This window comes from Schistocerca americana, chromosome 6 (genome assembly GCF_021461395.2).
Source record: "Schistocerca americana isolate TAMUIC-IGC-003095 chromosome 6, iqSchAmer2.1, whole genome shotgun sequence".
Classification (NCBI taxonomy): Eukaryota; Metazoa; Arthropoda; class Insecta; order Orthoptera; family Acrididae; genus Schistocerca; species Schistocerca americana.
Window position 1 is genome coordinate 323456205 of NC_060124.1, and position 26610 is coordinate 323482814.

The 26610-nt window shown below is 42.2% G+C and overlaps 1 protein-coding gene across 1 annotated transcript in view; it reads right to left on the bottom strand.

Annotated features, from left to right (window-relative positions):
* Positions 1–26610, bottom strand: part of LOC124620114 (inactive dipeptidyl peptidase 10-like) — a 1175439-nt gene that overhangs the window by 424161 nt on the left and 724668 nt on the right. Inside the window, exon 4 of the mRNA XM_047146784.1 lies at positions 17727–17801. Within this exon, the coding sequence (XP_047002740.1) occupies positions 17727–17801 (75 nt within the window). The remainder of the gene's footprint in view (positions 1–17726; positions 17802–26610) is intronic.

Sequence of the window (26610 nt, forward strand, 5' to 3'; positions counted from 1 at the left end):
CACAATAATGCGTTCACTATGCTGTTGGTAGTAGCTTACCCGCACTCCTATTTTTTATTCATTATTATACCTACTCCTGCATTACCCCTATTTGGTTTTGTATTTATAATCCTGTATTCACCTGACCAAAAGTCTTGTTCCTCCTGCCACCGAACTCCACTAATTCGCACTATATCTAACTTCAACCTATCCATTTCCCTTTTCAAATTTTCTAACCTACCTGCCCGATTAAGGGATCTGACATTCCACGCTCCGATCCGTAGAACGCCAGTTTTCTTTCTCCTGATAACGACGTCTTCCTGAGTAATCCCCGCCCGGAGATCCGAATGGGGGACCTCCGGAATATTTTACCCAAGAGGACGCCATCATCATTTAACCATACAGTAAAGCTGCATGCCCTCGGGAAGAATTACTGCTGTAGTTTCCCCTTGCTTTCAGCCGTTCGCAGTACCAGCACAGCAAGGCCGTTTTGGTTAGTGTTGCAAGGCCAGATCAGTCAATCATCCAGACTGTTGCCCTTGAAACTACTGAAAAGGCTGCTGCCCCTCTTCAGGAACCACACGTTTGTCTGGCCTCTCAACAGATACCCCTCCATTGTGGTTGCACCTACGGTACGGCCATCTGTATCGCTGAGGCACGCAAGCCTCCCCACCAACGGCAAGGTCCATGGTTCATGGGGGCCCCTAGACTTAGAAGTACTTAAACCTAACTAACCTAAGGACATCACACACATCCACGCCCGAGGCAGGATTCGAACCTGCGACCGTAGCGGTCGCGCGGTTCCAGACTGAAACGACTAGAACCACTCGGCCACACCGGCCGGCAATGTTTATTCGTTTCCTTTGAAAAGTTCTTAATTTATTTGACAATAGCTGCATTAACGAGCTCTTTCTTCTTTATTATAGAGTTATTCTACGTAATTTTGGAGTTATATTTGTTGGTAAGTACCTCTTTTTGTCTTTAATTCTCTCGACTTAAACCTGACGGCTAACGCTTTCATCATGCTGTCAGCAGTAGATGCAGATTTCAGTATTTAAAAAATAGTTGCGCTGTTCTCTCCAGAAGTTCACTATCGTCACTCAGACGATCCTGCTCCGTTTACAGCCAGTGCCCATCAAGATGGGTATACCTACATTTAGTAATTATATACCTAATTTAAAGTTATTTTTATGTATGCCTCTAATTTACATCCTGTATCTTATGACTGTTTTGAAGATCTGGAGATGAGCAAGTAATAATGGAAACTGGTTACCTTTTAATAAACGTGCCTTTACCAACTAGAATGTTTTATAATTAATTTCAATATTCTGTTATGATCGCTGACAATCCGCAACAATATTTTCAAAAATAATCCATGAAGAACCTCTAAAATTTCGTCAATGGGCTATGGATTCACATTGTACACCATAACGGCCGCCCGCGCGCGCGGTTGTGTGTGTGTGTGTGTGTGTGTGTGTGTGTGTGTGTGTGTGTGTGTGTGTGAGAGAGAGAGAGAGAGAGAGAGAGAGAGAGAGAGAACACGCAAATGGACACGCTGCTATTGCCTAGATGTTAACGGAACAAACAGCTTCACAGCCGTTGTACCTGTCTGAATGCCAGTTTACTTGGTAACAGTAGTGAGACACTGGATGTGGCACCGTTAGTATCTCGTGACCGGTACCCCTGTGTCCCCTAATCACATTCCGTTCGCCACTACACAACGGACAAACAGCAGAAGTAAACAGACGTTCGAGTCTGGTATCGACTGCTGCAGCTATCCTGTACCGCACCGAGCCAGCGAACATGCGCTTCTCAACTGGCATTTTCTTTCCGACTGCTTTTCCAGCGAGAACTGGTCTGCCATATAACGTAGGGCAGTTGTTCCACAAAGTAGTATATAAGAGGGTAAGTCAATTATTATCCTCAAAGTAGTTATGAAATTTTATTGTAATTAAATAGGAAACTTACAAGAGCATAGTCTCCTTGCGTTTCAACGCACTTTTCCACCGTTTCACAAGCCTCCTGGTGCCCTCATAACAGAAGGTTCTTGGTTGAGCTGCGAGCCAGGAATGCACCGCTTCTTTCACTGCTTCGTCCAAGGCAAATCGACGACACCTTAATGCATCTTTGAGTGGACCAAACAAGTGATAGTCAGAAGGCGCAAGATCGGGACTATATGGAGAATGTTCCAGTACTTCAAAAAATGGCTCTGAGCACTATGCGACTCAACTGCTGAGGTCATCAGTCGCCTAGAACTTAGAACTAATTAAACCTAACTAACCTAAGGACAGCACACAACACCCAGCCATCACGAGGCAGAGAAAATCCCTGACCCCGCCGGGAATCGAACCCGGGAACCCGGGCGTGGGAAGCAAGAACGCTACCGCACGACCACGAGATGCGGGCTCCAGTACTTCAAATTTGAGTTTCTGGAGCGTTTCAGCAGTATGGGCAGCAGTATTCGGACGGGCATTGTCGTGCAACAACACAACACCTTTTGACAGCAATCCTCGGCGTTTGCTTCGATTTTCAGGCTTTAGCCTGGCAGTAAGCATCTCACTGTAACGTACACTGTTTATTGTTGTGCCCCTCTCCCCATAATGTTCCAGTACTGGATCTTGTGCGTCCCAAAAATCCGTAAGCATCAGTTTTCCTGCGGACGGTTGGGTCTTGAACTTTTTCTTGTACGGTGAATTTGGATGTTTCCATTTCATAGCAATTTACTCTCCGGCTCTTAATGATGAATCTATGTTTCGTCACCAGTAATGATCCTGTCTAAGAAGTTGTCCCTTTCGTTACCATAGCGACCCAAATGTTTTTTTCAGATGTCCAAGCGCGTTTGTTTATGCTATTGTGTAAGTTGGTTTGGGACCCATCTTGCACAAACTTTATGAACCCCAAGTCTGTTGTGGACGATTTACTAGGCAGAACCGGACTAATTTGCAGACGATGTTCCACTTCGTCAATAGTTAATAGAGAATCATTTCATGTGAACGCTCATTAGTTTCTTCATTTGCGGCGTTAAACAGTCGTCCGGCTCATTTATCGTGCGTAACACTTGTGCGACCATTTCGGAATTTTTCAATGCGTTCGTTCAAAAAATGGTTCAAATGGCTCTGAGCACTATGGGACTTAACATCTATGGTCATCAGTCCCTTAGAACTTAGAACTACTTAAACCGAACTAACCTAAGGACATCACACAACACCCAGCCATCACGAGGCAGAGAAAATCCCTGACCCCGCCGTGAATCGAACCCGGGAACCCGGGCGTGGGAAGCGAGAAAATGCGTTCGTAGACACTCCGTTGTGACAAAACACTGTTTCCGTACTGTACCGAAAGTCTTCGATGAATTTCGGCCCCTGATACGCCTTCAGACCACAAAAAACTGATTACTTAACGTTGCTCTTCTTTGGTGCAAATAGACAGCTCAGCAGACATTATTAACAACACGACAGCGATAACAAAACTAACCTAGCAGCCTGAAAATTGCAAAGATATAACATCAAATAAACAAAGCATGCGTCTTCAACGTTAAACGACAGTACTACCAAATAAACAAAAATATAGCTAAATTGCGGATAATAATTGACTTATCCTCGTAATTAAGAAATACACTGAAAAGCTAAAGAAAGTGGTATAGGTATGGGTATACAAATACTGAGATTCGTAAACAGGCAGAATATGGCGCTGCCGTCGCCAACGCCTGTATAAGACAAGTGTCTGGCGGCATTCCGACGGACTTAGGCAATTTCAGCAGGACAATGCGATACACCACCCGTCCAAAATTGCTACAGAGCGGCTCCAGGAACATTCTTCTGAGTTTAACACTTCCGCTGGCCGCCAAACTCCCCAGACATGAACATAACTGACCATATGTGGGATACCTTGCAACGTGCTGTTCGGAAGAGATCTCCATCCCCCGTAGTCTTACTGATTTATGGACAGCCCTGCAGGATTCAGCACTACTTCAGACGTTAATCGAGCCCCTGCCACGTCGTGTTGTGGCACTTCTGCGTGCTTGCAGGCGCCCTAAACGATATTAGGCAGGTGTATCATTTTCTTTGGCTCTTCAGTATACGTGGCGTGTGGAAACGTTTGAAACAAGTTCTGCTATAAATTACCAATATCGCAATTCTCAACACGGCTCACAATCGCAATCACCGAAATTACTCGTATGGCTCATATATGATACATCGAAATTCCAGACAAAGAGAGGAATACTTTGCTTTTTGAATCAGACTGAGCTCATCACTTTCGGTGTCATAAGTAAAAGATCGAAGCTACTTATTATTATTATCGTTGTTAGCGCAGTGCTACCGGGATTTGGGGAGACGTGCTGGCCCCAGATCGAATCCGCTCCTCCCCACCTGGCTTCGAACTCTGGACAGAGACAGGGGAAGGTGTACGTTCCGCCTTAAGTCTCACGACATCTTGTGTAGGTGGCATTGGTGCATGCTTGTCCAATGCAGTGGTGGCATTCCAGTCACAAGATGATATAATACTTGCCATGACAGTTGTTAGTAAACAGGGAATAGGACAACTATACATTTTTCAGATATTGTTTGTGTGGCCTGTTTAATATATGACAGCGATTCCACCCAATTGTCAGGATACAATAAGATGGTTAGCACTCCAGAAGGTTTATTTACGGCATTTTAACTGCTCTGATAACACTAATCGACTTTAAACTACTACCGATATTATCCGGAATAATTTGTTAGATACTTTCTTCTGCGTGGCTGTAATTTTTAAATGGCTCTTCTTCTATCTTGATAGTATAGTTTACAAGTTCAAATGAATTTTCGTGGGCATATATGCGCCTTTTTGGTGGACGGCCACACGGTAGACAATTGTGCAGTAATGCATAGCACTCTGTAATCAATGCTCAGTATTGTTAAATTATCGTGGACTAATAGATAATAACTCATGAATTAACTAATAAGCAATTAAACAATTGCTTGATCACAGACATGAAAATCAATCAACAAACACTGTATCGTGTGATGAACTTTTTTTTTCTTTATTATTATTTTGAAACATGTTTACAGGCAGGCCAGCAGCAGCATACTACGCCGCTCTTTGGCCTCAGAGAAACAGAAAAGAGACAAATGAAGACAATGTGAGATAAAAATATGGTGGACATATAAACGGAGACGAACACTTTTTAAAATACATGGAGCCGTTCACGGGCGTAGAGTCCAAGATAAAATTTGTTCAGACACTTGGACACATACATAGACGAAAATTGTCACACGTGAACGTAGGTCCACAAAACGAATAACACTGAACCACTTAAGCACAAAACGACGGCACACACAGAAACACGAGGCGTTGATCTCCGGCTCGTGATGAACATTTTAAATGATTTGTTTTTCAGCATCTAATTCCCATTCAAAAACCTGAGCACATAGGCAAATATTTGACTCTGTGCGAAGTGTATGGGCAGCAGGTACTGACAGTCAAGTCGCGGGTGAAGAGCCAAATTGTCTGAGGATGTAGGAAGTCCGTTTCAGCTGTCTGCTGCTAATGAAAAGCAACTACCATTAATTTTGTCGAAATTGTGAATGAGGTGACCAGCCTCAACGGAAACGCGATCTATTTGACGTTTCCAGGAAACAGTGGTCGTACGGATCAATTATATTTGTCATGAGTACGATTCGCGTCCGTTTCATCGTTCATTTCAACACGTTGTGCCTTATGTTAGTGTAATAATACTCGTATTAATTTTGCGTTATAAAATAACGGTAGTAACGCAGTCGTCGAATGTGACGACGATTTCTTTTGAAAAATGTACAGTTTAGAATAAAACATTTCAACACGGCAATTCCGACTTCTAATTCATTATCAGCGACCTTAGACTACCTATAACCAGAACTTTTTTCCAATTTTCTACTTTTACTGTTTAGATCCTCCGTACTAGATCCGCCAATTTGAATTTTGTAATTTCGACAACGTATTCGTAATCAGCGAACCCAAAAATCTAAAAAGAACACACTGTTGTAGGATTTTATATACATTTTTCTACTACATCCAGGTTTTGAAGTAAGATGGCCCACTGTGCGGTCAGCTTGTATGCGGCTTTTAGGTTGTTTCCCACATCTGACCAGGTGAATACCGGGCTGGTACCCAAGTTCCTTCTCAGCGACACGATCTGTAAACATTTCCAAAACGTTCTCACACTTTCACGTTTATAATACAGACGGAAAGAGAGGGATTTAGAATGGTTGGCCAGGGGGAGGGGAGGGGGTGCGAAGAGGCGGCGATAGGAAGGGCATCCGGCCGCCCTGTAGTTTTGCCAAATCCCCATTAACATGCCGACCCCGTGAAGACACAGGTTTATGGGATAAAGCCAGGGCATATAAGACGATTTACTTCTATTGTAAATTGAAAGAACTTACATCAGCGGTGGCCGACACACAGCCCGCGAGCAGCGTGCGGAGTGCGGGGCACTAATTATTGGCCCGCGGGGCTGTTTCACAAGAACGAAAAATTTAAATTCTATTTCACGTGAAACTCTCAAAAGAAGATTCCATTAAGCGTCTTTCTTATTATATCCAATTACGATAGGGGATATCTCAGTTCACTGATTCAACTATCGTTAGGTTTCTAGTCCATATTCCTGTTTGAAAAAAAAAATCACTGTGCTGGATTTATTTTGGAAAACCCGCGCACCATCTTGAAGAAAATATAGTTCGCCTTGGCGATATGCAACCAACAATCAGCATAGTATGAATTGCGCAGCCGGATACGTTTGTTGCGCTGCCCGAGTGAGACGAGTGCCAGATATAGCAAATATGTTCCATACTTAACTTTACTGCAAACTTACAACACTATCGGCCGTAAAGTTACAACCCTTCACGAGTGTATGTGGTGCACATTCGAGCGCGATAAACATATCATCAATTCAGGTAAATAAAGCCAAGTTTTATCTTTTTACATATTATCTGTGATGCTTGTCTTTAATTTTAGCAGGCTTGCATTGATTTTATGTGTTCATTATGGTGAGCCGGTACACCAGTCGACATTAGTAATGCTTTCAGCCTCAGTACCTTCTTTTAATTTTAGTAGTACGTAATAAATAAATACTTAATTATAATAATGCGTTTTTACTGATGACGTGTAAGGATTCCGCATTACAGAGGAAGAGGAGAACCCTCGTAGGGCAACGTAATACACCTGTCTTCCTCTCTTATTTACAGCAACTAATAACATTCAAAATGTTCAAATGTGTGTGAAGTCTTAAGGGACCAAACTGCTGAGGTCATCGGTCCCTAAGCCTACACACGACTTAACCTGACTTAAACTAACTTACGCTAAGGACAACACACACCCATGCCCGAGGGAGGACTCGAACCTCCGACGGGGGCAGCCGTCCGCTAATAACATTATCATCTTGAAATGTAGGATAGCTTTTAGAATCAATCACAACAAAAGAAGTCGAAATAAGGGTGGAAACTTTAAAGCAATGCTGCTAGGTTGAGTGAAGGATATGTAATTTTTTTATATTTATGGTACATGATGTTCAGAACTAATTAATTTCCTAAAGCAGTTGAATATTACTCTCAAAAATTCTCGAGAGAACAAACTATAAAGTTTCCTAAGTACGTGCAGTACTCAAATGAAAGACTGATACCTCAACCTGTAGCACGATGCTAGCCTCCAAAGTAGGGAACCAGGTTTCGATTCCCAGGGGGTTGTGCTTTTAAACATAAGTGCGTAGTTGATATATATTTTAACCGTAGTTGCATCCTCTACAAGCATTTCCGTAAGGCGTGAAATATGCAGAGATCGAGAAAAAAACCAGCGGTCGAGACTGGTAACCATTGGACTGGTGGTCCGAGTCTAGTTTCGGTCATTCGTTTTTTTTAGTTTTTTTCCATTCAGTTCTAATACCTAGGTCATATAAATATATGCTACTTAGCACATTTTTAATTTTAATTTTCTTGAAAAATGCACTCTTATTATTTATAATTACAAATAAAAAATCCAGCTTCCATTACAGATATAAATCCCTAATCACCGATCCTTCATATATAAGGTTGTTTAAAAAAGAAAAGAAAAACTTTTAAAATTAATGTTTTTCCATCTTCATGTATCCTACGTTTCAAGGAAGTGGACGTGCAGCATGAACCTTTGTTTAAAAATTCACCACAACTTGGGCTTTGGGAAAAACAGTTACAAACAAAAGACTTCACACATTTTCCTACACTGTCAAAGCAATCGGACGTAACACAGTCGGCAGTGATTAAATCTGCTTCTTTGATATCTGATTGTGAGCTGAAATACGGACTTGAAAACCGATTTCAAGATTTTAAGAAGCATCAACTGCTTGTTTCATTATTTGCTACGCCATTATACGTAAACATGAGTTCACTACCGGGACATTCACAAATGGAATGCTGAGAAATGTGATATGATGCACAGTTCAAAGAGGAATTTAACCAGGTTGATTTGGAAGAGCTCTATAAAACTTATTTTGACAAGAAGAAATAACCATCATTTTACAAACATGCTTTAAAATGGCTTAATTTTTTGGAAACAGGTGTGAACAGCTTTTTAGTCAGAGGAATTACAACAAATCACACATTAGAACACGAATTACTGATGTCAATTTGGAAAACTCAGCTTCACCTGACGTCAACATTGAATCACTTAGGTCAATCAAACAAAGTCAGACATCGCCCTAACACTGTATTTCGTTACGTTGTATAATAAATGTTCTTTCCTCAGATTTACTTCATTTTCATTAAAAATAAATTAATAATTCTGGACATGTCCGAAAGAACAGACACCACGCATTCATATAACTGATTCGCCTCGGTGAATCCAAAACAGTCACTGTGGATGCACAGTTACTTTAGACCTCCAGCGGTGATCAAAAATTAACGAGCGAAAGGGACATGAACAGAGACTGCAGACAGGTGGCGCTAGGTGGCAATGTTGGTCAGCTGGGGAGAGTGCCGAGATAGTCCGCGAATGTGCGATAAACGGTACGGCGGGTTGCGCAGTGGTTAACGCAACTATCTAAAAAGCAAGAGGTCCCAGATTCGAGTCTCGGTCCAACACACATTTTCATTCATCGCCGCGGAATCTGCTTAATATCCCGATGCCGCTCATATAAATATTTCCTCCCATTTCCTTTCTTCCCCCTCCATCTTAAATTTACATAATTAAAATAACGTTTCAGTAGTTGCATCTTTTCTAACTCTCTCCGTAAATCCATTTTATATACATCAAAAAAGTTTTGCATCACCCCAGTTCCCAGAACTCCTGAAGATGTTCACTGTGGATATTTTATTACAGACACAGTCCCTTTGCCTGTTAAGAGATGTCACTAAACCCGCCCAAAGATGTAAACAACCATGCATGAGCAGCGCCTCTTTGGCGGAGGGGGTCCGACAGCCGATCAATTCCAGTCATTCCACCAGGAAAGAGATAAAAGGCCCGTGTTGTCTGTAGTTCAACCACACTTAGACGGTCAATATCGCGGTTCGATCACGTGCCAGGAAGGGCTCTCAACAAGAAAAGTGTCCAGGCGTCTCGGAGTGAACCAAAGCGATGTTGTTCGGATATGGAGGAGATACAGAGAGACAGGAACCGTCGATGACATGCCTCGCTCAGGCCGCCCAAGGGATACTGCTGCAGTAGATGAATGCTCGGAGAAAGCCTGTCAGCAACGCCACCAAGTTGAATAATGCTGTACGTGCAGCCACAGGACGTAGTGTTACGATTCAAACTGTGCGCAATAGGTTGCGTGATGGGTAACTTCACTCCCGACGTTCATGGCGAGGTCCGTCTTTACAGCCACGACACCATGCAGCGCGGTACAAATTAAATGGCTCTAAGCACTATGGGACTTAACACCTGAGGTCATCAGTCCCCTAGAACTTAGAACTAATTAAACCTAACTAACCTGAGGACGTTACACACATCCATTCCCGAGGCAGGATTCGAACCTGCGACCGTAGCGGTCGCGCGGTTCCAGACTGAAGTGCCTAGAACAGCTCGGCTACACCGGCCGGCTAGCGCGGTACGGATGGGCCCAGAAACATACCGAATGGACCGCTCAGGATAGGCATCACGTTATCTTCACCGATGAGAGTCGCGTATGCCTTCAACAAGACAATCGTCGGAGACGAGTTTGGAGGGAACCCGGACGGGCTGAACTCCTTATACACACTGTCCAGCGAATGCAGCAAGATGGAGGTTCTCTGCTGTTTTGAGGAGGCATGATGGGGGGCCGACGTACGCCGCTGGCGGTCATGGAAGGCGGCGTACGATACGTGAATGGCATCCTCCGACCGATAGTGCAACCATATCGGCAGCATATTCGTGAGGCGTTTGTCTAAATGCACATCTTGTGAGTTACTTCCTTCAGGATAACGACGCCGGCCGGTGTGGCCGTGCGGTTAAAGGCGCTTCAGTCTGGAACCGCGTGACCGCTACGGTCGCAGGTTCGAATCCTGCCTCGGGCATGGATGTGTGTGATGTCCTTAGGTTAGTTAGGTTTAATTAGATCTAAGTTCTAGGCGACTGATGACCTCAGAAGTTAAGTCGCATAGTGCTCAGAGCCATTTGAACCATTTTCAGGATAACAACATCGCTCGACTAGAGTGGCCAGCATGTTCTCCAGACATTAACACTATCGAACATGCCTGGAAGAGACTGAAAAGGACTGTTTATGGACGACCTGACCCACCAACCACTCTGAGGGATCTACACAGAATCGCCGTTGAGGAGTGGGACAATCTGGATCAACAGTGCATACAATGTGCGGTTTTCATGAGCAATAAAAAGGGCGGAAATGATGTTTATGTTGATCTCTATTCCAATTTTCTGCACAGGTTCGAGAACTGTCGGAACCGAGGTGATGCAAAACTTTTTTGATGTGTGTATTAATTCTTCTGCTGTAATTGAACGGGGCAAGCAGGTATGGAGACAGCAAGTTTCTCGTCAGATGCTGTGAGAACGCTGGGACCCTGCGTGTTGGCACAGGCCAGGAGGAAGCAGTTCGCTAGACTTGGCGAGAGCGTTTAGGGTCACAGTAGCCGTTTGCGAAAAGTTGAAGAGGTGCGTCCGGACTCTCGGGCAACGGACCTTCCGGCTTGCGCTCCTAAAATACAGGAACCCCACCAGAAAACGAAGGCAACTAATCGCAACCTTGCGTTTAAATTGTGTATGTAGTTTACTTTAAAGTGTTATTAAATATTCAAGAGGGTTTGGCTCTCACCAATTCATACGGGGAACCTAATTATTTTCCCAGGCCACAATTACTGTCAAATTATATGAAAAAATATAATAACGACATGAACTACTGACACAAGTGACAAATGCAGATTCCGAAAGCATAAAAATGGATCATATACAGGGTGTAAATTTTAAGTTGACAAACCAGAATAGCTCGAAAAATAAGCTTCACACCAAAATATGTGTAGAGTTTAAAGTTGATTATTTTCGAGGGGGACTGGTGCTAAAATTAGCCCGCCACCCCAGCCCCTTGAGGGGGAAGCGGGAGGCAACTTTAAAATTTCAAATGGGATCCCTACTTTTATTGTAGAATCAGACTCTACATAAAAAACTACGTACATTTTGTCTTAAATATTAATTAATTAATTCAAGAAAATCCATGTTCTCATTCTTGCGTGGAAAATGGCTATGGATAAATAAAAAATACTTATTTACTTCGTAAATTTTGATTCGGTAAAACTAAAACTCTCCCTCTCTCCCCATAGGGTGGGGTTTGAGAGAGAGGAATTAGAGATTTACAAATGTTGACCCAAATATTAATTTTTTCAGCAGATTCGGATAAGTTTTGTTTGTTTCGTGGTCATGAGGCCACACAACTTATAATTATCAAACAATTGATCTGACTAGCTAACTAACTAAAAGACCCAAACTAAGCAAGCACCCCAGTTGTGAGACTTCTCGACAAACAAGAGTGATTACTCCGAATCTAATAACGAATTAGGTTCGTGAATCAGTTAGTTTTTTAGTTAATGATTTCACTCGTTAGTAAGTAGGATGTTTGGTTAGTTAGTTAGCTAGTCAGAATCTGCGGAAAAAATTAATATTTGGGTCAACATTTGTAAAACTCTAATTCCTCTCTCTCAAACTCCATCCTATAGGGAGAGAGGGAGAGTTTTAGTTTTACCGAATCAAAATTTACAAAGTAAATAAGTATTTTTTTTATCCGTAACCATTTCCTATGCAAAAATGAGAACATGTATTTTCTTGAATTACAGACCCAACAACCAAGAATCAAAACTAATGTTTAAGACAAAATGTACGTAGTTTTTTAATCTATAATCTGATTGAGCAATAAAAAATAGGTGTTCCCATTTGAAATTTTAAAGTTGCCTCCCGCCCCATCCTCAAGGGGCTGGGGTGCAGGGCTAATTTTAGCACCAGCAGATGTCCCCCTAGGAAATAATCAACTTTGGATTCTACGCATTTTTTTAGTGTGAAGCTTATTTTTCGAGTTATTCTGGTTTGTCAACTTAAAATTTACACCCTGTATTGTATGATAGATCGAAAATGTGTATGAACGGGCGGATACTGTCCTTTTCGGATGACAATCACCTCATCAATTTTGGTGTCATAAAAATTATCCCCTAACTGGTTGGCACAAACATTCATTGCGCGAGCCAGCCTGAATGAGACAACTCTCGAAAACAATACCTGCACCTGCGTCCTCGTGAGCAGTGGACTTCGTGCTCTACATATTTGATATGTTTGCACAACACTGGTGTGATAAGCCTGCACAACACTTCTCATTTCGCGCTGGTTTTGCGATATAGGATAAATTCGTGGCCTAGCCGTTTTAGTACACAAATATTGTCCGGTCCCATTAATACGACCACCTGTCAAAAGATGTTTATCAGCGTTTTGCAGCGCGAAGAGTCAGTGAGGTTCTATAAGGTACCGACAGGGATGTGGAGTCAAGCCGACTCCGGCGTCGTGGCCAGGTGCGCTACGTTTCTTTGTGGAGGATCCAAACCGCTAACAGCCCGCTCGAAGTGGTACCACTGGGTTTGAATCCGGGGAGTCTGGTGGCACCAGAGTATAGTAAACTCGTCCCTGTGCTCTTCAAAATACGCACATACACTGCGAACTGTGTTACATGTTGCATTTTCCTGCTGGTAGTTGTCATCGATCCGAGGAAATGAAAACTGCATGTATGGATGGAAATGTTCCACAAGAATAGATGCGTACTAGTGTTGATCCATTGTATCTTCCATAACGTTATGCACAAAAACATTCCCCACACCATAACCTTGGTTGAGGATCCTTGGCGAGAACAGCCTATCGAGGGGATCCCACAGGTTCCTGATCTGGTTTAAATTCGCGTAATTTGGTGGCTGGGGGAAGACGTTAAACTCACCGTAGTGCTCTCTGAACTATGCACGTACACTGGGAGTGGTGTGACACGTTGCATTGTCCTACTGGTAGATAATATCGTGCCAAGGAAAAGCAAACTGCATGTAGGTGTGGACATTGTCTCAAGAACAGACGAAAACTTGGACTCATCCATTGTACCTTCCAGAATGATGATATCGCCCAGGTCATAACCTTCCCTCCTCTGGTCTGAAGGCTTACGCCGAGTGTTTCAGGGTGTTTGCTTTCAGGCTCAAGATTACTGAATGTAACGTAAAACAAGACCACAGAAACAGCATTAAGTGAGTTAGATTATCATCAATCTTAATTCAAATGAATAGTGCCGTGTTCTCCAGAAGATAGAGAACACAGCCATAGACAGAAGGACACCGAGCTGCCTGCACTCGAGAATGAGTTCAGGCAGCCTCCAGAATTGATGTAACAAGGCAAGGCCCGTTTTATGCTTCTGCGTTATGCAAATAGTTCCCAACCTGGTGATGAAAACAGGGTAGGTACCTAATTGCGTTCACCAAATACTCCTGGTGTCAAATATAAATTTGTGACAGGAAGATAAGCTCTATCACCGAAGAAATTTCTGTTATGAGAAGTCTTGCTTGTATACAGCAACTGCACATTCTCATCACAGACAAAATAGCGTTAGGCAACTCTATGGCAAAATTATGGGAACACGTATTACCAATTTACAATAATTTATTTCTAGGACATACATAATACTTTACTATAGTATGAAGACAGTGTGTGGCAATAGTTGAAGGTTAATTGCACTCTGGTCTAGTGCTGAATCCAGTGAACAACAGCTACCATCACTTGTAGAATATCCAGTTTGGTGCTCGTTGGCGGCATGTGCATACACAGTCTTGATGCTGCTTGAGGTAATGTGGTGATACTGTTGCTGTGGGAGTGGATTTGATTATCTCTGCATTCGGCAAATGTATGTCTACTTCGCAACTGCTTGAATGATGTAAGGCAGAAGGATAAATTAGGTGTTGCCTTCTTGTGCTTTAGAGGCTGGCCTTACTCAGTTGTGCCTGCTGTAGGCCACTCAATACCATTCTATGTAAGACTGTGGTCTGTACCGTCCTGATGACATGGAAACTACACAGTCCAGTCACATTAATATGACCACCGGCTATTTTAGACTTCAGGGCGCAACAACCACTCATAGGCGGCAGCTGGCAGCACTTAAAAATGGTTCAAATGGCTCTGAACACTATGGGACTTAACATCTGAGGTCATCAGTCCCCTAGAACTACGTAAACCTAAATAAACTAAGGACATCACACACATCCATGCCCGAGGCAGGATTCGAACCTGGGACCATAGCAGCAACGCGGTTCTGAACCGCTCGGCCACAGCGGATGGTGGCAGCACTTAACAGTGGGTTATACAGGGTGTCCCAAAAAGAATGACCCGATTTTAAATAGAATTACTTATTAGGAAGAAGGGCTTGACACCAACAAATTGCATACTAAATTACTCAGAAAAGACAGAAGTTAATAAAAATCCATCACAAATGTTTAATATGTCCTCCATTGTCTGCACCGACGTCATGTAGCCGATAGCCGAATTCACCCCAAACTGGCAATCCATGACTTTTGCCTTTACAAAGGCTCCCTATTTCTTCAAACTGTTTATACCACCGTCGAATGTTCCTTTGTGATGGTGGTTTAGCACGAAATCGAATATGAAACGCCCGCTGAACTGCGATCACTGATTGAATACGACTAAATTCAATAACACAATACGCCTTCTGTTAAGCGGACGCCATATTGCACGAGACTGGCTGCACGCTCCATGTCAGCGCTCGTATCGACATCTAGCGGATTTTTTCTGAAACTCTAGACTATACCGATTACATCTAGCGCTGTTTCAGTAACCTAGTGACATTTGTGTCAATGTTATTACAAGTTAAAATAGGGTCATTCTTTTTGGGACACCCTGTATATGTATAGAGCGTCTTGGGAGAAAAGAACGACAGTACAGTCATTAGCATATTGTGGAAGCAGAGCGACTGATGTGATAGCCATAAGGGCATGATTAGTGGCTTTTGGGGCAAGGATGGAAGCATTTCCGAAATGGCTAAGTCTGTAAACTACTCTGATGCCGCTGTGGTTAAAGTATACCATCCAAAGAAAAACGGCACTATCCCAAACTCGTGCCGAGGCAACTATGGTGCACCACGGACCACAGACAATAGGGATGAACTACGGTTGCGGAGATGTGTGCGGGTTGTCGTAGCGGCCCCTTATCAGTTAGAGGGCCCGCACAACCGACAAGCAAGATGGGATGCCGACCTCCTTTCAAGAGCGTAGAGCGAAACATCGCCAGTGAATATAAACAATAACAAGCTTTCTGAATAAACACGGAACTACTTCGCCAGATAACATGTGACAGTGCTCCACCAATTTGAACTCATGTGACGCTCCGCCAACTCGGCCTTATAAGCTCGCCCACACAGTCAGACCGGCATTGTTTACCTACTGTTATGAACAGCTCCGGCAAGTACGAGTACTTACGCCGGCTCTAGCGTTGTATACACTCACTATAGCATTTTAGTAGCACATTGCATCTTGTTTTTAGTAGAGTTGAATTTTGTTTTTACTTTCTTCCATTGGCTTGTTTTCTCATCCGGTTTTACATTCACAAGAGTTGTGGGGTCTTCTTGTCGTTCTTGCGTTAAAAAATTAATGTACGCCGAGAAGGCCTATATTCTTTTATTATAATAAAGGGTGTTCAAATCCGACTCGTAGTTCTTTCCTGCCGACCGCAGGACACTACATGGGCGAACAAACATGCAACTGTTGAGCAACTGACCGCTCATATGAATCAAGATGCTACCAAAGTGTCTCTTCATCGATCGTTCAGCGAACGTTGCTGCATATGGGCCTCCACAGCAAGCGACTGGTTCATGCACCAAAGCTGACTGAATTTGCACGCCAGTACACGTCGCTTTTACAGATGAATCACTTTTTCAACTCAATCGGACAGATGACCGTTGGCATGTACGCCATGGAAAGTCTAAATCTTTCCCTGTGACAATCGCCGGAAGGGTCCAGGCTGGAAAAGGGAACATTATGGTCTGGATGAGTTTGTCATTCTGGAAGGCATAATGGATAAACAAATTTGCATCTTTCTTTGGTGACCACGTCCACCTCTTCATTCAGTTTGCTTTTCCTCGAAACGATGACATCTACCAGCAGGACAATGCAACATGTCACATAGCTAGCAGTGTAGTTGCGCAGTTTGAAGACGAGTTTACCGTACTCCCCCAGCAAGCAACCCCAGATTAAAATCCAGTCAAGAATCTGTGGGGTCACCTCCAAACGGTCTGTACACGGCATGGATCTTCAAGCGCGAAAAATAGCGCAGCTGCCCATGGTAATGTAGTCGGCATGGCTCCACATCCCTGTCGGTCCCTTCCAGAGCTTCAATGATTCTCTTGAACTTCGCATAGCGATCTGCACTATTAAAGGTTGTTATGGAGGCTTCTGACAGGTGGTCACATTAATGTTACTGGACAGTGTAGTTGACAGGCTTTGGAGTATCGTGGTTGTCCTACTGTTTTGCTTTGCGGTTTATGTAGTTCAATACGAAGGTATATCAACAAAAGATTTTTAGACGAACTATGTTACGAATGTCAAAGAAGAAACCTTCGTCGAATATATTGTGGCACAAGTGCGTAATAATTCACAGCAGACAACAGAGGAACATATCAATTAGTAAAACTCCTATTCAGTATAATGGAATTACAACAAACGATCCCAAATACATAAACATGATGTCAATATCTATTATTTCCAATTCTTTAGGACTGCATATGCATCACTGTGCAGTATACTTAAACTGTGCTTTATTATCATTAGAAAACAGTATCGATTAATTTTACCCCGAAGAAACTAGTATTGCAGTTGGTTGTGGGAAAACAGAGGAGGGATGTGAGGGGAGGAGATGCATGTACTCGTAGATTTATGAAACGAGATTACTGTATAAATAAACGTCATGTGAACTATGATTAAAGTGTCTGAACAATGGTAATTTGTTGGAAATTTGTGGTAATTCCCATGGGACCAAACTCCTGAGGTTATCGGTCCCTAGGCTCACACACTACTTAATCTAACTTACGCTAAGGACGACACACACACCCATGCCCGAGAGAGGACTCGAACCTCCGACGGGTGTAGTCGCGCGAACTGTGGCAAAGTGCCCAAGACCGCGCGGCTACCCCGCACGGCCTCTGAAGAATGATGCCTGCAAAGGGTTCCAGGTGTGACTGATTGTATGATGCCACTTCTCAACAACAAATCGGGCAGAACCTTTTAGTGTATACGAGAATGAAACCGCTCACTCACCTTTTTCTTGTTATACACGAGCAGGACGTACTTAAGGTCGCTCGAAATGAGGAAGTCCGCCGCGTTCAGTTGTCTCTGAAAAAGCAGAAGAAAACATCGTCAGTTAAATTGTTCTAGCGTGGGCAAACTGCTAAAATCTTATTTACTTATTTAAGAGTGTGTGTGTGTGTGTGTGTGTGTGTGTGTGTGTGTGTGTGTGTGTGTGTGTGTGTGTGTAAGTACAATCCAACTTCTGTACCATTTCAGTGCAGTAATGTGTTCATTGTAAATAAGTATTGTAGTAGTTCTATTATGTGTTTATTACCTTATAAATAAAAGAAAAACTTTTTTTATTTTAAATTCAGTGCATTAGTATTTGTAAAATGATTCTGTCATATAGTGTTCATTAAAAAAATTGAGGATAATTCGCCTGGGACCTGTGGAATGGTACATTAGGTTGTTTGAGTTGTAAATATTTGTTAAGTATTACTGTTTTTTCTGACATGTTCTACATCCTGGAGGACCTCCTCACTTCGCATCAATTGCAATGAAAGTAAATCTAATCTAATATAATTACTGTAAACGCAAACGTGACGTGATTTTGACGTCACGTGCAATATCGACAACCGCATGATCGACTATCGACTTTGTGACAAGGAAGAATGTGAATATCATTGCTCTTCGATTCACTCGCAGCCGTTTAAGCTGCATTCTCAGGTTTCTGCATATCCACATAGTCTAAAGTCGTACATATTCGGAAATAAAGAGCCAAATATTTGTGAGGAGGAAGAAGTTGAATTTTATTGTTGCACGTTTCAGTCGCAGAAATTTAAGTGTCTCCTTAATTTCCTGCCTAAGCACATACTCCAAAATAGTTAAATATTTATTTCATCCATCATTGTCGGATGTGACTGAATGTAAATAACATTTAGTATTGCATAACATACTTGTATTACATTCATAACAAAGTAACAGAACGTGCTAACAACGCTTACATGAAACAGTTACATTTAACGGGATGCGAACCAACAGCTTTCGACGCCAGGAACCACGACGTTATTTATTACTTTAGCACTTACCCATGCGATGTTTAACTCCGGCCTTGGCTGTCATATTCTATCTTCAAAGCTTGTATCGTTGATGCATGATATTTAATGATAATGGTGATGTGTTAATGACAAATTTTCTGTGCTCCATTACACTGAAACGGCAAACTGAAAATTATAAAAGAAGTGTGTTTCGTTCTTAATTTGTAAATTATTGACGATAATAACTCACTCCTAAGAGTAAACTCTTATATGAAGGTATTAAACGTTGATAAATCGCCACGTGATATTATATAAATAATTAAAATAAATCATTCCAAGAATGAAATGTTTCTGTAAATCTCCGGTACGCGAGCAATAAATCTTGTGAGAGGTCCTTATAGAATGCTACCGAAAATCGATATCCGATCATCGGTCGTCGATAGTGTGTGTGTGACGTCAAAATGACATCACCTCTGCAAAAATTGTTTAGACCCAAGCGTTATCCTCCAAATGTTTCAAAGTAACAGCGCGGAGGTCGCAGTTCTCTTCTCGTTGCAAGTATCACATGAAGTGCACAGTGAAGTAGTTTCTGATAAGAGGCACTCTGTAGGCAATACAGGATCCCTCCACCGTCTCTATCATTAATATACTGCGAGCCTGCGCCACTTAGCTACACTTACTGGTGTTGCAGTCACCATAGTAACCTTATCATCAGCTTCGAGAATAGCTCATAGGTTGACTTAGGTAACAGTAATACTGTATTTTAGTGAGAATCATTCCATTGATACTGGTTAGTAGAAGTTAACAATTTATCACAATATAAACTTTATATCGATTCTCTTCAGCGATCTCTCTTGATAAAACAAGTTACGTAAATTGAATACATACTGCATTAAAAAGCCTCTGACCTCAGTGAAAGTAATAAAGTAACAAATCTCACATTATTATATAAGGGTCATGTGAAGTACACCTTACTCGCAACTGTTATACAGCATTCCAGCGTTGTTAAAAAGAAAAACAATGACGTAATGTAAAAAGACCCCTTGACTACGTGAGCACTATAAGAGGAAACGAATTTTCAGTTTTGAAACTACTTTAATTTTGTATTGATATTTCTAACCATTTAGTGTATTGTTTTAAAGTTATCACAAAGCCACTGCAACAAAAATTCTAGATGAATTCAGACCAATTCAAGTAGTACTGATTGCCCATCATACAATAAAGGATTTAAAATTATCGTTCAGTTTAATTAATTATCAACGTGCACAGCCAATGAACTGTTTATGGCGCGCATTATATATGAGTTCATGAATATGTAACGCATGTCAAAGGAAACCCTGTCTGTTAAACTGACACGAAGAATAATCGCTGTATTATGGATAAATGGCACAGCGGATGTAGTATTACATTTTTTAAATCTTTCATCGTTGCATGCCTACATTGAATATGAGGAATGAAATAATATACTGACATTTAAAATAGATCGTCTTTACTTTTATCCGTATTAGTACACATCGAGTGCGTGTATTTCTTAAAGAACTATTTATTTTGGAATAAATTAAACTTGACCAGGTTCGAGTCCTAGTCCACTGAGAAGTTTTAAACTGTGAGAGAGTTTGAAATCGGTGCATACTACACTGCAATGCGAAAATTCGTTCTGGAGACTCTCCGTTTTACTTACCGCTCTGTTTACCTAGTCACACCATTATACTGCAGTAATACGTACATGAGTATATAATATAGTCTTCATAGTCTTCACAGTAAGTAGAGTAATAAAAATGTATTTTTGGCAGACACGTTCAAAATACTTAAAGACGGGTGCGCCAAAGAGAATAAATGCTTTGGCTGATCTAGAAAATGTCTGTTCTGCGATAGCGATTGACAATGATGTGGCGGAAATATAGTGAGAAGTCAATATAGCAATACTTAGTCCGTAGCGCGAAGTGAAATATTTCTTTGGTGTCCGTATGAATGCCAGAGCATCGGAGTGAAGCCCCTCTAAGAGGGGAAAGGAAGATTACTGAAGAATTGGAATGTATTAATAATACATTATCAATGCCTTCTCTGCTCATTAGCAATGGATATACTATCGAAAACAGTGCTGCCAAAGCAGAGTTACTAAACACAGCCTCCCGAAATGAATTCACAAAACAAGACGAAGTAAATATTCCAGAATTCAAATTAAGAACAGCTGTCAATATGAGTAACTTAGAAGTAAATATCCTCGGAGTAGTGAAGCAACTAAAATCACTTGATAAAACCAAGTCTTCTGGCCCAGACTGTATACCAGTGAGGTTCCTTTCAGAGTATGCTGATGCAATAGCTGCGTACTTGACAACTGACTCGACGAAAGATCTGTACCCAAAGACTGGAAAGTTGCACAGGTCACACCAATATTCAAGGAAGGTAGTAAGATTAATCCACTAAATTACAGGCCCATATCATTAACGTCGATATGCAGCAGGATTTTGGAACATATATTGTGTTCGAACAGTATGAATTACCTCGAAGAAAACGATCTATCGACACACAGTCAACACGAATTTAGAAAACATCGTTCTCGTGAAACCCAAATAGCTTTTTACTCACATGAAGTGTTGAGTGTGCTATTGACAAGGGATTTCAGATTGATTCCATATTTCTGGCTTTCCGGAAGGCTTTTGACACTGTACCACTCAAGTGGCTTGTAGTGAAATTGCGTGCTTATAGAATATCGTCTCAGTTATGTTACTGGATTTCTGATATCCTGTCAGAAAGGTCACAGTTCGTAGTAACTGACAGAAAGTCATCGAGTGAAACGGAAGTAATTTCTGGCGTTCCTCAAGGTAGTGTTACAGGCCCTTTGCTGTTACTTATCTACATAAACGATTTGGGAGACAATATTAGTAGCCGTCTTACGTCGTTTGCAGATGACGCTGCTATTTATCGACTAATAAAGTCATCAGAAGATCAAAACAAATTGCAAAATGATTACGAGATGTGCATGGTGTGAAAATTGACAGTTGACCCTAAATAACCCTAAATAATGAAAAGTGTGATGTCATCCACATGAGTGCTTGGCTCTGAGCACTATGGGACTTAACATCTATGGTCACCAGTCCCCTAGTACTTAGAACTACTTAAAACTAACTAACCTAAAGACAGCACACAACACCCAGTCATCACGAGGCAGAGAAAAACATGAGTGCTAAAAGGAATCCGTTAATCTTCGGTAACACGATAAATCAGTCAAATCTTAAGGCCGTAAATTCAACTAAATACCTAGGAATTACAATTACGAACAACTTACACTGAAAAGAACGAATAGAAAATGTTGTGGAGAAGGCTAGCCAGATACAGCGTTTTATTGGCAGAACACTTTAAAAAAATGTAAGGAGACTCCCTACACAATGGTTGTCTGTCCTCTTTTGGAATACTGCTGCGCGGTGTGGGATCCTTACCAGATAGGACTGACGGAGTACATCGAAAAAGTTTAAAGAAGGGCAGCATTATTCTATTATTATTATTATTATCATCGAAAAATAGGGGAGAGTGTGTCACTGAAATGATACAAGATTTGGGGTGGACATCATTAAGCCAAACTCGTTTTTCGCTGAGGCGGAAACTACTCACGAAATTTCAATCACCAGCTTTCTCTTCCGAATGCGAAAATATTTTGTTGACACCAATGTACATAGCGAGAATGGATAACCATGATAAAATAAGGGATATCAGAGCTCGTACGGAAAGATATAGGTGTTTGTTCTTTCCGCGCGCTATACGAGATTGGGGTAATAGAGAATAATTGTGAAGGTGGGTCGATGAACCCCCTGCCAGCCACTTAAATGTGATTTGCAGAGTATCCATGTAGATGTAGAATTTTTTGTTTTTGTAAAACACTCTGTCACCACCACCACCACCACCACCACCGCCACCACCAACACCATTACAAACACCAGCATCACCAATACCACCAGCGACACCGCAGTCATCACTTGAATGAGAGTCCTCTACACATTCCCATGCATTACTGTTTTAAATTATAGGGTTGGACGAAAGTATGAAAACATCGCCAAAAACGCATGCTTGAACTTAAATGCAGATGCTATCCAATCCTGCAAGTTTCGCTATTGTATCTGACCGCGAACGGCCTCTTACAGTGTCCTCAGTGCACTGAAAGTGTCAGTCATGATGAGAATAGTGTTCTGTGTAGTTGTCAGTGTCTTATGTTGTAGCCAAGTGAATTCGAACGTGGGCAGTTTGTTTGTGCTCGTTGGGGGGTACTTCCGTAACCAAGATAGTCATAGTGTTTTGTGTTAAAGGGCACAGTATGAAACATTTAGAACGCGTACAGGGAACGCAGAAAAACATTAAAATGTTTCAAATGGCTCTAAGCACTATGGGACTTAACATCTGAGGTCATCAGTTCGCTAGACTTAGAACTACTTAAACCTAACTAACCTATGGACATCACACCTCGACGCCTGAGGCAGGATTTGAACCTGCGACCGTAGCAGGAAAAACATCATCGCTAAATCACAGCGTGGACGAAAGAGTGTGTTGAGTACTTGTGATGGACAGTCATTGCAGAGGATTGTAACGAAAAATACAGACGTTTTCAGTTGGTGAGAAATTTGGAGAATCTGCTGGCCAGGGCAGCAGTCCAACATTTTCTGTATCCAGAAAGGCCCATACAGGACCTGCAACGTTCGGTCGTGCATTATCCTGCTGAAATGTAGGGTTTCGCAGGGATCGAATGAAGGGTAGAACCACGGGTCGTAATACATCTGATATGTAACGTCCACTGTTCAAATTGCCGTCAATGCGAGCAAGAGGTGACCGAGACGTGTAACCAATGTCACCCCATACCATCACGCTGGGTGATACGCCAGTATGGCGATGACGAATACAAGCTTCCAATGTGCGTTCACCGCGATGTCGCCAAACACGGATGCGACCATCATTATGCTGTAAACAGAACCTGGATTCATCCGAAATAATGACGTTTTCCCATTCGTGCACCCAGGTTCGTCGTTGAGTACACCATCACAGGCGCTCCTGTCTGTGATGCAGCGTCAAGGGTAACTGCAGCTATGGTCTCCGAGCTGATAGCCCATGCTGCTACAAACGTCGTCGAACTGTTCGTGCAGATGGTTGTTGTCTTGCAAACGTCCCCATCTGTTGATGCCTGTTATCTCGACTGCTAGTGATACGAGGCCGTTGGGATTCAGCACGGTGTTCCGTATTACCCTCCTGAACCCACCGATTCCATATTCGGCTAACAGTCATTGGATCTCGACCAACGCGAGCAGCAATGTCGCGAAACGATAAACCGGAATCGCGATAGGCTACAATCCGACCTTTATCAAAGTCGGAAACGTGACGGTACGCATTTCTCCTCCTTACACGAGGCATTACAACAACGTTTCTCCAGGCAACGCCGGTCTACTGCTGTTTGTGTATGAGAAATCGGTTGGAAACTTTCCTCATGTCAGCACGTTGTAGGTGTCACCACCGGCGCCAGCCTTGTGTGAATGCTCTGAAAAGCTAATCATTTGCATATCACAGCATCTTCTTCCTGTCGGTTAAATTTCGCATATGTAGCACGACACTTCTTGGTGTAGCAATTTTAATGGCCAGTAGAGTAAGAGAGCAGTGGCTGCAAAAGTTACTGCAGAACTGAATGTCACGGTCGCAAACGTTTTCAGCACCAAAACAACACGAAGGGGGTATCATAAGCGGGGAATTGCAGGATGACCTGGAAGTGCAAATGTCCGTAACAAGAAAATGATGTGTTGAAGCCATACCACCTAAACTCCTGAATTCTGTATGAAAGTGATTTGGTCGGATGAGTCTTATCGCACGCTGTTTCCAACGTCCAGCCGAGTGTACGTCCTAAAAGTGAAACATGATGGGTTTCGGCTACGATTTGGGGAACATTCCAAGGGCCCCATGGGTGCTCTGCAAGATCGCATTATTGCCAAGATTATGTGACCGTTTTGAGTGATCATGTCCATTATATGGCACAATGTTTGTATACCAATGGTGACGCTGTGTTCCAACGTGACAGGGCCACTGGCCACACAGCTCACATCGTCTAGAATGGTTTTGTGGGAGCGAGGATCAAGCGTCGTATCTCCCCTGACCGCCACAGTCATCAGCTATAAATATTGTTGGGGCTTTGAAGTCCACTTTGGAGAGAAGGGCGCGTGATCGCTATCCAGCTCCATCATCGTTACTTTAGCTTGCCACTATTTTGCAGGAAAACCATATAGGACATTTCCAGAATGAGATTTTCACTCTGCAGTGGAGTGTGCGCTGATATAAAATTTCCTGGCAGATTAAAACTGTGTGCCGGAGCGAGACTCGAACTCGGGACCTTCGCCTTTCACTTGCAAGTGCTCCACCATCCGAGCTACCCAAGCTCGACTCTCGACCCGTTCTCACAGCTTCAATTCTGCCAGTACCTCATCTCCTACCTTCCAAACTTCACAGAAGCTCTTCTGCGAACCTTGAAAACTAGCATTCCTGGAAGAAAGGATATTGCGGAGACATGGTTTAGCCACAGCCTGGGGGATGTTTCCAGAATGAGAATTCCAGAGTTCGAGTCTCGATCCTGCACATTGCTTTAATCTGCCAGGAAGTTTCATACAGGACGTGTATTTGTCCATCCCCAGATGACTGGAACTTGTTTTAAATGCCAATTGTTTTCCGGCACCGTATTAGGCGCGGTAATGTGTTTTTGTGTTGTGTTATGTTTTTTTGGTGTTTCCATATTTTTGTCCACTTCCTACATGTGCAGTGATGTTCTGCTATAGGTTTTTAATGTATGTACCCAGTCAGCCCACATTACCTTCAATTTGTAAACGTAAGAGAAAACGGTCGACATTTCTGTACCAGACCCTCACAACAACAGCCGTCGTTGAAAACTTAAATGTTAGCGCAACAGATGTGTACGTTATTAAAAAAATAATTCTATGTCTTTTTTGATCTCCATATTACGCTTCCAGTAGTAATTTTTCAGTTTTTACTTTCGCTACTTTTGTTACTTTCAATCAGAGATGTTGGCAGTGGACAGCATCATACAAAATACTTACAGTTATTTAGATATTCCATCGTAAGACCCTCAATGAACTAAAGGTATAATTTATTCTTTTGTTAAATAACTCTGTGAGGAACGTCATCAAGCTCGGTTTACAGACTTTCCACCCGAGAAGTTCAATTGTTATACCACACCACTAAACTGCTTTTGATCTATTGAAATTGTCGCTGAATTTATAAAAAGAGTTCATGCAGGTTTAAAAGAAAGAAATGCCTGTTACGGTTAGTTAGCGGGCAAAAAACGTTATTCCACCGTCTTTTCGTTTTTGAAGACACCACTCAATTTCGACACTTCCTGTATTAGGGTTTCTGGATGATATTCCTACATACAAACCACAGAATTAACCGAGGGGGCAGAAAACTTATACATCATGTATCTATCTACATCTACGTCTACGTGTCTACTCCCCAATTTGCATTACAGTGGTTGACAGAGGTTCATGTAACCATATTCAGTCCGTTCCACTACCGTTTCACTCTCGAATAGCACATGGGAAAAATGAACATTTCACCCTTTGTGTGATAACTCTGATTTCTCTTGTTTAATCACGGCGGTTGTTTCTTCCTATTTTGGTGAGAGTAAAAAAAAATTTTCGCATTTGCAGGGGAAAGTTGTTGGTTTAAGTTTCGAGAAAAGACTTCGGCGTAAAATAAAACACCTTTGTTTTATTGAGTGCTGCCGCAACTCGCTTATCATATCCGTGGCTCTCTCTCCCCTATTCCGCGATAGTATAAAACGAGCCGTATTTCTTCCAATGTTTTCAATACCATTCCATCAATCCTATCTGTGATTTACT